At 43.7% G+C, this 14,994-nt stretch overlaps 3 protein-coding genes across 3 annotated transcripts; 1 reads left to right on the top strand and 2 right to left on the bottom strand.

The window, feature by feature from the left end:
* Window positions 1-1,836: 1,836 nt before the first annotated feature.
* LOC128739998 (uncharacterized) lies at window positions 1,837-3,544 on the top strand. The gene is made up of 2 exons (XM_053835507.1): window positions 1,837-3,393; window positions 3,461-3,544. Exons 1-2 carry the CDS (start codon window positions 1,837-1,839, stop codon window positions 3,542-3,544), a joined length of 1,641 nt encoding a protein of 546 aa, XP_053691482.1.
* Window positions 3,545-3,770: 226 nt separating this feature from the next.
* Window positions 3,771-7,299, bottom strand: LOC128739997 (uncharacterized). Its single transcript, XM_053835506.1, has 2 exons — window positions 5,298-7,299; window positions 3,771-3,850 (listed from the first exon to the last, which is right to left on the bottom strand). Exons 1-2 carry the CDS (start codon window positions 7,297-7,299, stop codon window positions 3,771-3,773), a joined length of 2,082 nt encoding a protein of 693 aa, XP_053691481.1.
* A 44-nt stretch (window positions 7,300-7,343) lies between these two features.
* On the bottom strand, window positions 7,344-8,225 carry LOC128739995 (uncharacterized). Its single transcript, XM_053835505.1, has one exon. The coding sequence runs from the start codon at window positions 8,223-8,225 to the stop codon at window positions 7,344-7,346; it is 882 nt and encodes a 293-aa protein (XP_053691480.1).
* Between the last annotated feature and the right edge of the window lie 6,769 nt (window positions 8,226-14,994).

Below are 14,994 nucleotides of genomic sequence, written 5' to 3'. Positions count from 1 at the left end.
TACGATGATACCGATGACTTTGATAAGGTTGACGATTTTGATAACTGATGTTGGTCATTTTGATGATTTTGGTGGAGTTGAGAATATTGATGATGATGATTTTAATGGTGTTGAAGAAGCTAATAGGGTTAGTGATGTTGGATGATGCTGCCGCTGATGATTTTGAACGTTTTGAAGATATGAGGTTTGAGGTGTATAATTTTGACGATTTTGTTGATGTGGATGGCATAGATGATTTTGATTGTTTTGAATAGGATTGTGATAATATTGATGATGATGATATAGATGATTTTGATAATGTTAACGACTTTGATGTGTTGATGATTTTGATATCGATAATGCTAGTAATTTTGATGATGTGCGTGACATTAATCATGTTGATGGTGATGCTAATCTAATGTTGATCATTTTGGTGGTGTGGAGGATATTAATGATGATTTGGATAATGATTTTCAGGTGTTGATGATTATAAAAACGATGTTTTTGATTATGTGGATGATATTGATTCATTGATATTTTGAATTTGTTGTTGCTCATGATGAAATGATGAGCACCAGCAAATGCTGAAAATTTTGATGTGTTCAAGATTTTTATATTGTTGATGTTATTGATCTTGATGATGTGGATAGCATTAATCATGTTGATGGTGTTGATGATATCGATGATTTTGCTGTTGACGATTTTGATTATTTTTGATAGGATTCGATTATATTGATGATGTATGGTAATGACTATTTTGATAATGTTGACGGTTTTAATAAATTGGTTGATGCTGATCACCTTGATGTTGTGATCATTTTGATAACGTTGATGATATCGATGATGTTGATGTCTTGGATAATGTTGGCGATGTTCATGATATTTATTGATGGTGTTGTGTTGAGGATTTTGATGATGTGGATGGTGTTGATGATATTGATTATTTTGATAGTGTTGATCATTCTGATGATTTTGATGCAGTTGAAGATATTGATGACGATAATTTGGATGGTGATGATGTTCATAGTGTTTAAGATTTTGATACTGTGGATGGTATTGATCAATTGAAGGTGATGAGAATTTTGATGAGTTGATGATTTTGATATCGATGATGTTGATGACTTTGACGACTTTGATAATATGGATGACGATGATTTTGAAACTGTTGATGATTTGCATGATATATGATGATTTTGATAGAGTGGTGGATTTTTATGGCGTTAATGATGATGATAAAAAATTCTAAATCGATGCCCATTAAGGTAAAATGAGTCGTTTTTTTTCCTTCGAAACAGAGATTCTGTTCATGACAATATATTTACTGTGTTCAGATTGACAAGAAGAATGCAATGAATACATTTTTAATTTTTTAACAACCTGCCGAGCAGCTAGCTGTCGATTCGTGGGACCACTGTTAGACACGATAGTCGAAATGCTTCCTTTAAGTTATCACCAACACCGCCGTTCGTGCCTAACAGTGGTCCCACGAATCGACAGCTAGCTGCTCGGCAGGTGATGGGCAAAGATTTGCCCACGTTCTCGGGAAACCCGGCAGATTGGCGAATATGGTATCTACCCTTAGGCATTGTTACGAATCCAAAAAAGCCAGCAAAATTGCGGCTTATATGGGATGCAGCCGCAAAAGTAAACGGGATCTCATTAAACTCAGTCCTGCTTAAAGGACCAGATATGGTGACCTCATTGCCAGCCATTCTGTCGCGTTTTAGACAGTTTCCGGTGGCCTTAACGGGCGATATAAAAGAAATGTTTCATCGTGTCAAAATAATCGAAACTGATCAAAACTCGCAGCGTTTTTTATGGCGAAACTTTCCAAACGAGGAACCACAGATTTATATAATGCAGGTTGCCACATTTGGATCTACCTGTTCTCCGTGCTCCGCACAACACGTAAAAAATGTAAATGCCGAAGAATTCCTCGACCGCTACCCCCAAGCGGTGAAAGCGATAATTGAAAACCATTACGTCGATGATTATCTCGATAGTTTCAAAACGGTGAATGAGGCAATTCAGATAGGATGCCAGGTGAAAATGATCCACAAGGATGGAGGCTTTGAGATCCGGAATTTTTTATCAAATTCACATGCGGTTTTGGAAGGTATCGACGAAGCGGTTTTCCGCGAATGTAAAGAACTGAATCTAGAAACGACTAGTGGTACTGAATCTGTATTGGGCATGAAATGGCTGACTGAGGACGATTGTTTCACCTTTTCGATATCAACACACGCTGAACTACGGCAAATTCTATTGGCCTCCCACGTACCTACCAAACGGGAAGTGCTTAAAGTCGTGATGAGTCTTTTTGATCCGTTGGGGTTGATCGCAAACGTCATTATTCATGGTAGAATACTAATGCAAAATATCTGGTCGTCAGGGGCTGAATGGGACGACAAAATCAATCTTGCCCTTTTCGAACAATGGCGTCAATGGATTACGATAATTTCAACCTTAGAATGTCTGAAAATACCACGTTGTCTTTTCCCAGCCACTAATATCGATGATTTACACACTTTACAAGTTCATATCTTTGTCGACGCCAGCTCCAGTGCTTATTCCGCGGTAGGCTACTTTCGGATTGTAGGCAAACACGGTCCCCATGTGGCACTGGTGACCGCTAAAACAAAGGTAGCTCCATTAAAAGCAATAACTATACCAAAATTAGAACTATTAGCGGCTGTTCTTGGTACACGTTTGTTGAACAGTATATGTTCTGTGCACACCTTAACTACGATTAAACGCTTTTTGTGGACTGATTCCAGCACGGTGGTGGCGTGGATAAAATCAAAGCAACGAAAATTTAACAGCTACGTTGCCGTTCGCGTAGGAGAAATTCTTGCTACAACTAGTGCGGACGAATGGAGATGGATATCTACTAAAGACAATGTGGCAGACGATGCCACCCGATGGGGAAAGGGCCCGAACGTGACAATAAACAATCGGTGGTTCAACGGACCCGAGTTTTTGTATTTAGACGAAGCGAACTGGCCACAACCAACCTTGAAAGCCACTAACACGGAAGAACATCTCATGATACACCAACACACGTTATCAGAGCCTCTAATTGAAGTGAACCGATTTAGTCGTTGGGAAAAATTGATGCGTGCACAAGCATATGTTCATCGGTTCATCGACAACATCAAGAAAAAACATCGAAATATGTCAATTGAGAGAGGAAATATTCTACAAGAAGAGATTATTCGTGCGGAAAATTCGCTTTGGCGACAATCTCAGGCCGAAACTTTCTCTAATGAAATCGTAATATTGGAGAAATCTAAGGGGCAGCCGCAGATGAAACATCCAAATGTATCCAAATCGAGCAGCATCGCATTGCGTTGGCCGTATATGGATGTGAATGGAATTCTACGTATGAGAGGGCGTATAGATGCTGCTAGCTGGGCAAGTTTTGACGCAAAGTTTCCTGTTATTTTACATCGCAACCATTGGGTCACGTATCTGATTGCAGACTATTATCACAGGAAATATCGCCATGCAAATCGAGAAACCGTCATCAATGAAATTCGCCAGCGCTTCGAAATTCCCAAACTAAGAGCTTTGCTGGGAAAAATAGCAAAAAATTGCACATTTTGCAGAATTCGATTGGCTGTACCTCGACCACCGCCGTTAAGCCCCTTACCAGATGCTCGTCTAGCTACATTTGTCAGGCCGTTTACTTATGTGGGCATTGACTATTTTGGCCCTGTTTTAGTGCGTTTGGGAAGAAGCAATGCTAAGCGATGGATTGCTTTATTCACGTGCTTAACGGTACGGGCTATTCATTTAGAGGTAGTCCACAGCCTTACCACAGAATCATGCGTAATGGCTATCCGACGGTTCGTTTCACGGCGGGGTGCTCCTGTTTATTTGTTTATTTGTATAAAAAATATCAACAGGCCTACTGGCCCTACTGATACACTTAAACTAGAATCTACGTGCTAGTGCCAGGAAACGAGTTTTCAGTACCTCGCGGCTGACGTTTAAGTCGAAGCAATGTGTGAATCGATTGAAATGGCGTTGCAGACCGATGATTGTGCTAAATGTGCTATAGTTGGTTCGCCGATGCGGTACACGCAGAAATGGACCGTTGCGTAGAACACGACTTTGGGCGTATATGTTGAGGTTCGCAAGTAGACATGGGCAATCCACTCTCGAGGTCAGCATGTCGGCGACTGTCATTGCTCTGATCACGTCGCGACGAGTGGTCAACGGGTCAAGATCGATGAGTCTGCAGCGTTGTTCATAGCAGGGCAGCTGAAAGGGGTCGTTCCAGGGCAATCTTCGAAGTGCAAAACGTATGAATCGGCGCTGCACTGACTCGATTCGGTCAACTCCATTTTGGTAGTACGGACTCCACACAGGAGCACAGTACTCAAGGTTGGACCGGACAAGAGCACAGTAGAGAGCTTTGAGGCAGTAGGTGTCGTTGAAGTTCTTGGCGATCCGCATGATAAATCCCAGATTCCTGCAGGCCTTATCGACAATATATGCGATGTGCTGTTTGAAGTCGAGCTTAGAGTCAAGCAGTATTCCCAAGTCCTTAACACAGTTTTCGCGGCGTAGAGGCACGTCTGATAGAATGTAGTCGAAAACGAGAGGGTTCAATTTCCTTGAGAATGTAATTATTTCACATTTGTCGGAATTTAGCAGCATGCGGTTGTCTGTGCACCATTTTGCAAAAATCAGCAGCTGCTCTTGCAGGAACGCGGCGTCGGACGGACTATCGACTTTAGCATACAGCTTCAGATCGTCGGCAAAAAAGAGTCGCGGGCATTTAAGCAGGAAGTTGACATCGTTGAAGTAGATGAGGAAAACCAAAGGTCCGAGATGGCTACCTTGTGGTATTTCAGAACTAGCAGTGAAAGGTCTGGAGGTGAACCCGTCGATACTAACTTCTAGGTGGCGATCGGAGAGGTAGGAATTAAACCATCGTAGCAACGAGCCTCCGATTCCGAGTTTGTTCAGTTTGGCGATGGCGATTCGATGGTTCAATTTGTCGAAAGCAGCGGAAAGGTCCGTGTAAATAACGTCCGTCTGCGACCGGTCGTCGAAACTTTTTATCACGTCGGACGTAAGAGTTAGAAGATTGGTTGTCGTGGACCGCTTGGGCATAAAGCCGTGTTGATCGTCTACGACATATTGCTTAAAGAATGCAAATACAGGTGCATACACAACAAGCTCGAACAGTTTTGATATTGAGTTTAGTGCAGAGATGCCGCGATAGTTATTCACATTTCTCCTATTCCCCTTTTTATGAACAGGAAACATGTATGCCGATTTCCATATTGTTGGGAAGACACCTGTACTGATTGATAAACTGAACAGGTGGCTCATCGGAGCAACCAAGGCGTTGATACACTGTTTCAGCAGAACAGACGGAATACCATCCGGTCCAGAAGAACGAGAGGATTTTAGCTTCGCGGCGGCTGATATGACCATCGCGTCGTCGATGGAAAGGTGGGTTAAGCAATTGCTAAGTACGGGGACGCACTGGATGGCTGCGGAAATTTCTTCTCTTGTCAATCTTTCGTCCGTAAATACGCTGGAGAATTTCCGCGCGAATAGTTGGGAAATCTGTTCTGTGTTACTGGCAGTTTCACTACCCAGGAACATTACCGAAGGAAGCCCGTTGTCCTTCCGCTGTTCGTTGACGTGCTTCCAAAAGGATTTGGGATTCCTTTTCAGTCTACGTTCGATGTTGCTCAGGTAATTCCGGAAACAGGAGCGACTCAATCGTTTGTAACGCGTGTTGATCGACAAGTAGTGGTTACGGAGTGGCAACGTTCGATATTTTGAAAATTTCTTGAGAGCGGTCTTTCTCTCGGATTTCAGACGTCGTAACATAGCGTTTACCCAGGGTATCTGCTTCAGAGCGGGCATGGTTCTTTTTGGTACATGTCGATCGATAGCGTAGTTCAGGATGTTGGAGAAAGTCATTGCGGCAGAATTGACATCATCCTTGTCCAAAACTGCATCCCAATTGATGCTAGTCAGGGTTCTTTGGATTTCCCTGAAGTCCGCACGGGCGAAATCATAGTAGACGATCGGTGGTGCACTAGTCACGTCAAGACGTATTTGTTGACGGATAGTAACCAGCAAGGGTGGATGATGTGGAACGTCCTTAACTAGTGGGGAAGGAGCCATCGCTATTTCGGGAGCCTGAACTTGCACACTAGCAAAGCATAAATCGAGAAAGCGACCGTTTTCGTTAGCAATGTTGTTAACTTGTTGCATGGTGGCAGTGCTGTAGCAGTCGAGTAACTCGTTAGTGAGTGGGGATAGAGACGACGAGCTAGAGTCAACGTACATGAAACCATTGCCTCGTCCGCGCCACTTTAACCCAGGCAGGTTGAAATCGCCCATAACTATTATCTCGTCTACTGGAGACGCCATTGAAGCTATTGCAGTAACTGAATTCATATGAGCATTCAAAATAACGGGATCGCGGATGCGATCAGGAGGCAGATACAGTGCACACAGGAACAGCCTCCGGTCTGCAAGCTTTACCGTCACCCACACTTGCTCAACAGGCAGCCAGTTGTCTTTTTCGACGATAGACGCTTTGAACTGGTGATGGACTGCTATCGAGACGCCACCTCCTGTGCTTTTGCGACTATTGTGTATGCTGCGGTCGCAACGGAACACCTCATAATTAGGCCCAAATATCTGCCGAGAGCACGTACGATTGTCAAGCCAGGTTTCGGTCAATACGATTATCTCGTACGGACTGTCGGAGCAGGCGAGCAGATAGTCAACAGCACTCGTGTTCATTCCACCCACATTTTGGTAGTAGCAGTGAATATGTTGGGGTTCTGTGCGGTTGTACGGTTCCTGGTTGCGAAGCGAAGGACTGGAAGCAGAGTACGGATCACCAGTGGGGCGGGAATCAATAATTACGAACTTGCCTGGCAGGGGGTTTTGGACGCCCCGTCCGCTGCTCCCGCACGCAGGACCGGGACGGCTGCTGGTCGCTGGCTGGAATGACTCGACTGCGGCAGGGAGGTCGGGGGCGTCCATGGTGCCAACAACAGTGCATCCCGGTGTTCCGGTGTAAGTTGGTTGACTGAAACTGGCAGAAGCATCGAGCCGGCGGAAATCAGTTGGCTGAACTTCGAGGATCGGTAAGCCGGTAGTTGAAGAACTGGAAACGTAAACTGCATCAGCAGAGAAATAGCGGTTCAGCGTGATATACTTGCCGAGGGTGGGTGTCTGGAAGCCCTGGCTCCCGCACCCGCACACAGGACCGGAACGACTGATGTACGTTGGCGGGAATGTCTCGACTGCGGCGGGGGGGTTGGGGGCTTCCATGATGCTGTACTCGATGCATTCCGGTATCGCCTGAATTTCAGCAACTAGGCGTCTGAAGTCGACGGCTCTAAAGGGGCTGGAGAGTCCAGCGCCATCGGAGTCACGGATAAGGTGTCGACAGCAGAGTTACCGGGTGGTTTAACGGCTGGAGTTGCAGGCGGAGCGGTGGGAATAGGGGGAAGCCATACCGCTGGATTCGAACGAGCGTCGTCGAATTCCCTAAAAGCGATTCCTTGTGGCCAACAGTCGGGGGTCAAGGCCGCAGCTTTGTATTTCAAGGGAATGCCAACCTTGAAGGACACGAAATTTAGCGACTGGAGGTCAGTACCCTTTTTTACTAAGGGAACAACTCGAATGGCATCCCGAATCTGTAGGCCATCCCGAACTAGTCCTTCGACAACGTCAGTGGTCACGGTGGGGTAGAAACGCGACAAGTACACCCAGAATAAATTGGGTGGGGAACTGACCACAAGCTTATCACGGTTCTCAACGGGCCTCGTTCCGGTGGCCGGTTTATTCGGAGTCACCGAGTCACCTCGGCGACGTTTTGAAGGACGATCGCGGTCCGGTATCCGCATCGGGGTTGCAGCAATGACCTTGTCGGCAAGTTTTGCAACCTGATGGTTATTCCTGACAATTTCGTCTTTGAGTTCCGAGATTCCATTTATTTGCCCCTCGATGACGGTAGAGATGACATTTCCGAGAGACGAAACCACACTTTTGAAGCGCGCAAACTTCATTAGTTTTACGCACTCGTCACACATCCAGAATAAGTTGGGGTTTTCGTGGAGAATCTTCGAGAACGGGCCGTTGAAACCAGCGCACCGAACATGGGAGGCTTGGTCGCAAAAACCCATACATGTAATATGATCATCTACTTTTTTCAGTGTTTTAGCACAGCGGTCACAAGCGGAACAGTTGGTCATATTGACTCGAAAAATATCGATTCTTGTTAGAGTGTACGGTATGCGACCGCCGATATGGATGCCCTTAGGATCACTCTGACAGCAGGTACACGCAGCGTGCAGATTTATTTCCGTGTAGCACTGGCACTGGCTTCGTACAAGATGTAAACAAAACAGTCGAACAAGATCACTTAAAAGCTCGTAGAGTCACTTTGATTGTGTTCGATTATTAAAATTACTATTGAAAAACGCCACAGGCAACCTTCGTTAGCACTCTTCACAAAGAAAAAACAATAAAACAAACGATAAACAAGTAAAATAATATCGAAAACTTAGCGGGTGGTAAAAACACAGCTATATCAACGTTCAATACACTGAACCAAATCCGTGTTGAGATATTTACAGATAATGGCACCAATTTTCAAGGAGCGAGCCGACAGTTGAAAGCTGAAATAGCTCAGAGAAACCGTACGATGGCCTCAATATTTACAAATGAAAATACTCGCTGGTCATTTAATCCCCCAGGTGCCCCTCACATGGGAGGGGTCTGGGAAAGGCTAGTTAGATCGGTAAAAAAAGCAGTAGAGGGATTGCAAATTGCAAACAGGAAACCAGATGATGAAACTTTGGAGACAATCATGTTGGAGGCGGAAGCGATGATCAACACACGGCCCCTCACGTACATTCCTTTGGAGTCCGCCGATCAAGAGTCATTGACTCCCAATCATTTTTTATTGGGTAGCTCTTCGGGTGTTAAACAACCTCCAGTCAATTTGATCGACTGCCGCGGAATGCTGAGAAACAGCTGGAAACTTGTTCAATTTATAACTGGTGAACTATGGAGAAGATGGATTAAGGAATACACACCGGTCATAACCAAGCGATGTAAGTGGTTTAAAGAAGTGAGAGATATTGTAGTGGGGGATCTAGTACTAATAGTAGGCGAAAACACTAGGAATAAATGGACGAGGGGAAGGGTCGTTAAGGTGTTATTGGGAAAGGATGGCCGTGTTCGACAAGCAGTCGTGAAAACTACATCTGGATTGATAAGACGGGCGGTTACAAGCCTTGCTCTTCTCGACGTCGTAGATAATGGTGAACCGGAATCCCAAGGGCAGTCCGATGACAACGGTTCACGGGTGGGGGGGTGTAACGTCGTGCAACCCCTCGCTTGATACGCTGCTGTGCTGCTCTGTCGATTGACACTGATAAGCTGTCAGATAAAATTATCGGTATCATCAGTTCGGTTTATCAGTTACCTACAGCCAAATCGCAAGCATCTCTATAATCTATAATATAAGTTTCCTGAATATTAACTTACAGATTAAACCTAAAGGTATATATTCATTTCCGATTCTTACTCAAATTAGTTATTGATAATTATTATAGGATAAAAAGTTAGTAAAAGGACTCGTTCATTACAATTAATTATAATTGGTACGACATTGCGACCGTGAGTACAATACAAGCTAAGTTGTAACACGTTTTTCTCTAACCTAAATTTATTACCGCTAATTGTTGAAGATTGATTAGAAATATTGATTGGGCAGGATTTCATTCATTACACAGATTGTTGGAAAAGGTTTGATTCTATACCGAATTTGTAAGTGGAAATTAAGATAAATTGTGAACAAATTATTGAGTTAAATAAATTTCAGCTTAAAGCTACATGCATTAAAAAAAGAGCATTGCTATTAAGATTCGGTGATAACATCCTGTGTTGTGCTCGAAAACTTTCCGAAGAAAAGTTAATGAGCACTAATTTCCCGTTAAGGACACGTCATTTCTGATGTTGGGCTCAGCGTGTTCGTCCGAAATTTCCTAATGAAATCTTTGCAGTGGCGTCGAGAATTTGCATGTAAATAATGCCGAAATGTCAGTGACATCCACCGGGCTTTAGAGCCGAGAGTCTAAACGAAAAATTTGGCTGATTTTATATATGTCATTCAGGTGATAAACCAACAGGTATCGGCAGCGAACTATCAAAAGGATGATTAAAACTTTAAAGACTAAGGAAATTGCTTTCGTGTCATATTTATCAATAGAGTAGGGGAAGGGGTGAATGTAGGGAACATGTCAGGCTAAATGAATTAGCGAGTTAATGAATCTGGATCGATTGAATCATTTGTTTCAGTGCAACTGAAATACATACATGCATACGGCATTCCGAAAGTTCGAAAGAATGAGAGAACGAACATACATTGTGTAATTCGAATCTCTCACTGGCTTCGTGAGACGAATAGTACGACAAAGAAGGAGATCGAAGATCGTCTGAGACGAGACGCACGGATATGAGAGTATTAATCAACCCATCGACATCTCTATATCGAACTGCAGTACACGCTTAGACAGGGCTACTCAGTGTCTGAGTTGAAACTACTCATTATTTAACCGTTGTATGGGGCTGTCAAAAAATGAGTAGAATTGAATGTTGTCACTGCGCAAAAACTACTCAAAATTGATTTTTCCGCTATCAGTTTTTTTTTCGCGAAAATTTGTAGTTGGTTCGCTGTGGTTTTTCGTGTGTTTGTTTTTTGTGCGAAAATGGAAAAATTTAGGCAAGTCGAGTGCAATTGTGTATATTTAATGACTGTGCCAGCGGTAGCCGATACGGAAAAAGGTAATAGATCAAGTATTTTACGTAATAATAAGGAATAATGAATGGAGTGCAAATTGTTTCTATTACCAACAACGGATGCCACTCGACAGTCTCAGAATCCTGATATTTTTTCCGACCTGTCGTACTTAGTTACGGTGCATCATCACACCCTTCACGTTATGGATGAAAATCGTCAATACAATTAGCATCGAAGAAGTTTTCGTCATTGGCTGCTGTATCAGCTTCTCTTATGGAATCCACTATTGCAGGCAACCTGCAGATCACGGTGGGAAACCTGTCGAGGAAGCTGCTAGTGATAATGTTGTGCAGGACATATTCACTGCCTCGGATGACTGCAGATTAATGACGAAGAATTAAATACCGGTGAGATCGTTTTCAACTTCACCTGTTATCTATTTGCTTTTCCCTCATTTATACTAATATTTTATTATTCCTTATATTGTCAATTGCAAGGAAAATTGTACCATCCAAAGTGCGATATCGCTCATAAAAGTGCTATTGTACATTAAATCGTTTCGGTATCTTCGGCGCACTTTTTCGTTATCTTCCAAGCAATAAGTGAGCCGAAGAGACCGAAACGATTTAAGCTAAAATAACACTTTTATGAGCGATTGCGCACTTATTGATTGGACAATTTTCCTTGCAATTGACAATAATTATGATCATTCTTATTTATCTAAGCAAATAATCCATGTCCAGTCAACATATCTTTAGTAGTTAGGTAGATAGTGTTTCTTTCTATTTTCAGAGAGGGAAATAAGGTGCTAAAGCCTTGGCCTATTGTAGCCTAACTGTGGTTAATGCTGTAAGTTCATCCCCAATGGTCCGGAGTATCATTTAACTTTTGTAAGCAAAAATACTTCCAACCAAATTTGGCGTGTGAGGGTTTTTGGAGGCAATTTTTTCTATGATGAATTAGGACCCCTCCCACTCCTTAGGAGGGGGAGCTCTCATACAAATGAAATAGAAATTTCCTCATAACTCGAAAACTAATCAAGCAAATGGAATCAAATTTGACATGTGGGGGTTTTTGCGGGCAAGAATTGTTGGTATGATGAATTGAGACCACTCCCCTCTTTAGGAGAGGGGGGGGGGAGGGAGGGGACCCAATACAAATTCCCTCATATCTCGAGAACTAATCAAGTAAATGGAACCAAATTTGGAACGTGAGGGTTTAACGAGACATGATTATTTCATTGGTGAATTAAGACCCCTCTCCCTCTAAGAGGGGTACAAATAAAATACAAATTTCCTCATAAATCGTAAACTAATCTAGTAAATGGAGCCAAATTTCACATGTGAGTGTTTTTGGAGGCAAGAATTTTTTCTGTGGTGAATTAAGACCCCTACCCTTTTAAGACGGGGACTCCCATACAAATGCAACACAAATTTCCTCAGAACTCAAGAACTAATCAAGCAAATAGAGCCATATTTGGCATATGCGAACATTTGGAGGCAAGACTTTTTTCTATGGTGGTTTGAGACCTCTCCCCTTCTGGAAGAGTGGGCTCTCATACAAATAAAACAGGATTTTTTGCATACCTCAAAAACTAATCCAACTCGAGAAATTTAAGACTCTTCCATAAGACATTAGTCAATAACAATACCACCAAAAACTATCTTTAGTAACACTAGATGAGTCAGAGTGAGACAGCCGCAGGCCACTGCGAGGATGAGGATGCAGCCCTCAACAGAAATCTGTCTAGATTTATTTATTTTTCTAGGTCTACTGACCTCTATCCAGCTTTCCACGAGCGATACTGGCGGGTATTGGGCACAGTCTTTTGACATACATTCATAGCAGGTGCGTCGGGTTTGCTCTAACGGAGTTACTATGGAAATATCCATGATTGTTTGATGTTCGAGTGTAAAAATGTAAAAATTGTTTAGTTTTGCCGATCAGCTGAAGAGGAACATAATTGAACGAATTCAAACTTTTGTGGTCATAATTTTCTGAACACTCCAGTGCACTTAGTGGCTAACATTAACTTCATATTTGCTCTCGAACAGCGTCTCGGTTCGATAAGAAACTTTTCATTGCGTATTTGGACGTTCTCCCCGAAGTTTCTGCAGGATTTGTCGGGGAGTAAAAATTTGATTCGTAGTAGCACGGGCCCTCATAAAGCCCGTCTGATACTGCCCTACGAATTCTTTTGCTACTGCTATTGGGAAAGACTACACCTTCAATCCACTCCTGCGGTAGTTTTTCCTCCTCCCAAATCCTAGAAATTATCCAATGAAGTGCCGTCGCTAGCGGTTCTTTGCCATTTTTGTAGAGCTCTGCCGGGAGTCGGTCCTTTCCGGCGGCTCTATTATTCATTAGTTGACAAATTTCCTATCGGATCTTTTCAAGATATCGGGAGCCAGTACGCTGTTGTCGTTTGTAGGCACTCCGAGGTTAACTTCCATGGCGTCTCCTGCTATATCGCCGTTGAGGTGCTCATCGAAATACTGCTTCCACCTGTCGACCACCTCGCGCTCGTTTGTGATTAGATCCCTTTTCTCATCCCTACACATGTCAGGTATAGGCGTGCAGCCCTTACGAGTTTGGTTCATCTTCTCGTAAAACTTGCGCGTGTCATTGTTTGTTTTCGTGGTTGAGTCGGTCGAATGCCTTTTCGAAGTCAACGAACACCCGCAGAAGAGAGTCCTGGAATTCTTTTTTTTGTTTTAGATTATAGTCACTTTAACCAGTTTTGGGTCATTCGGGACTTCTGCGGGTTTGGGATTTGAACCCGGGTCCTCGGCGTGAGAGGTGTGAATGCTAACCACTACGCCGGAGCTGACCCCACCTGGAATTCTTTGATTTGCTCCAGTATAATGTGGAGCGTTGTGATATGGTCTACAACACATGATCGGCCAGCACGTATCCAGCGAGGAGAGTAGCGTCGATCTACTCCTGGATCCGGTTGAGGATTACCTTACAGAGTACTTTGAGAGTTATACAGAGCAACGTGATGCCACGCCAGTTACCGCATTCAGCCTTTTTTAGGAACTTTGACCAATATGCCCTTCATCCAGTCCATCGGAAAAGTTGTGGTTTTCCATATATTGCTGAAAAACTGATGCATCATCTGGGCTGACAAAGATGGTCAGTTTTGTGCATTTCGGTTGAAATACAGTCTATCCCTGGCGCTCTATTGGATTTCATACTCTTGATGACTGCTACAATTTCATCCAGCGATAGCGCCTCCTGCCTGACGTGATTGATTCAACGATCTGTGGGCGTCATATGCTCATGATTTTGTTGGTCTCTGACATTTGAAACTCGGAAGAGTTGTTCAAAATGTTCAGTCCATTGTTTAATCCTTTCTGTACGGTCAGTCAGTAGCTCACCATCTCTGTCCTTTAGCGGCATATTTGTAATCATCCTGGCACCACTAAGGCGGTAAGAAATATCGTACAACAAACGGATATCACCACTGGCGGCGGCGGTTTCGCCTTTTTCGGGCTCTCTTGTTCCGCCTAGGCCATGGCGTCCCATTACACGTTCAAGGTCCGCATTGTGTGAGCCAATCTTTGCATTGAAGTCGCCCATGTGGATTTGGATGTCCCCTTTTGGGATTTTCTCAACTACACTGTTCAGCTGGCTGTAGAAACTCTCTTTCTCCTGCAGGTCGGCATCATCTGTTGACGCATAGCACTGGATTGCTGTAAGGGTCCTAACCCGTGTTCTAAATTTGGCAACGATTATTCTTTTGCTCAACGATTCTCACTGCATCAGGGCCGCATGTAACCCTGGGCTCAGTAGGACTCCTCCTCTTTCTCGAGTAGCAATTTCACCTTGTATACCAGAATAAAGCAAGACTTTCCCGGAAGATGTCTTGTGTTCGCCAATACCCGGCCAGCGGACCTCGCTCAGCCCCAGGATTTCAAGCTTCAGGCGGCCAGCTTCCCTGCAAAATGAGCCAGCTTGCCCTGCTGGGCAAGGGTTAGTATATTCCATGTTCCGATTCCTATCCGTGTTTTCACGCTAAAGGTCGTTGCCAATAATTCAGATAAATTTCTTCTTCCATCGTGGTCGTGGGTCGTGGTCAACCCATTCCGCGCTCGTCGATACTTGGCCAAATTCTCACTCGTGGATATGCTTGGATAGTTTTTCAAAGCTCTTTTTCTCCCTCTATCGCATGTTAGCATTCCCTGTCAAGCCAATCACTTCATGCACTCGAG

This window comes from Sabethes cyaneus, chromosome 3 (assembly GCF_943734655.1).
Source record: "Sabethes cyaneus chromosome 3, idSabCyanKW18_F2, whole genome shotgun sequence".
Taxonomy (NCBI): Eukaryota; Metazoa; Arthropoda; class Insecta; order Diptera; family Culicidae; genus Sabethes; species Sabethes cyaneus.
This window is presented reverse-complemented; position numbering and strand designations above follow the sequence as displayed.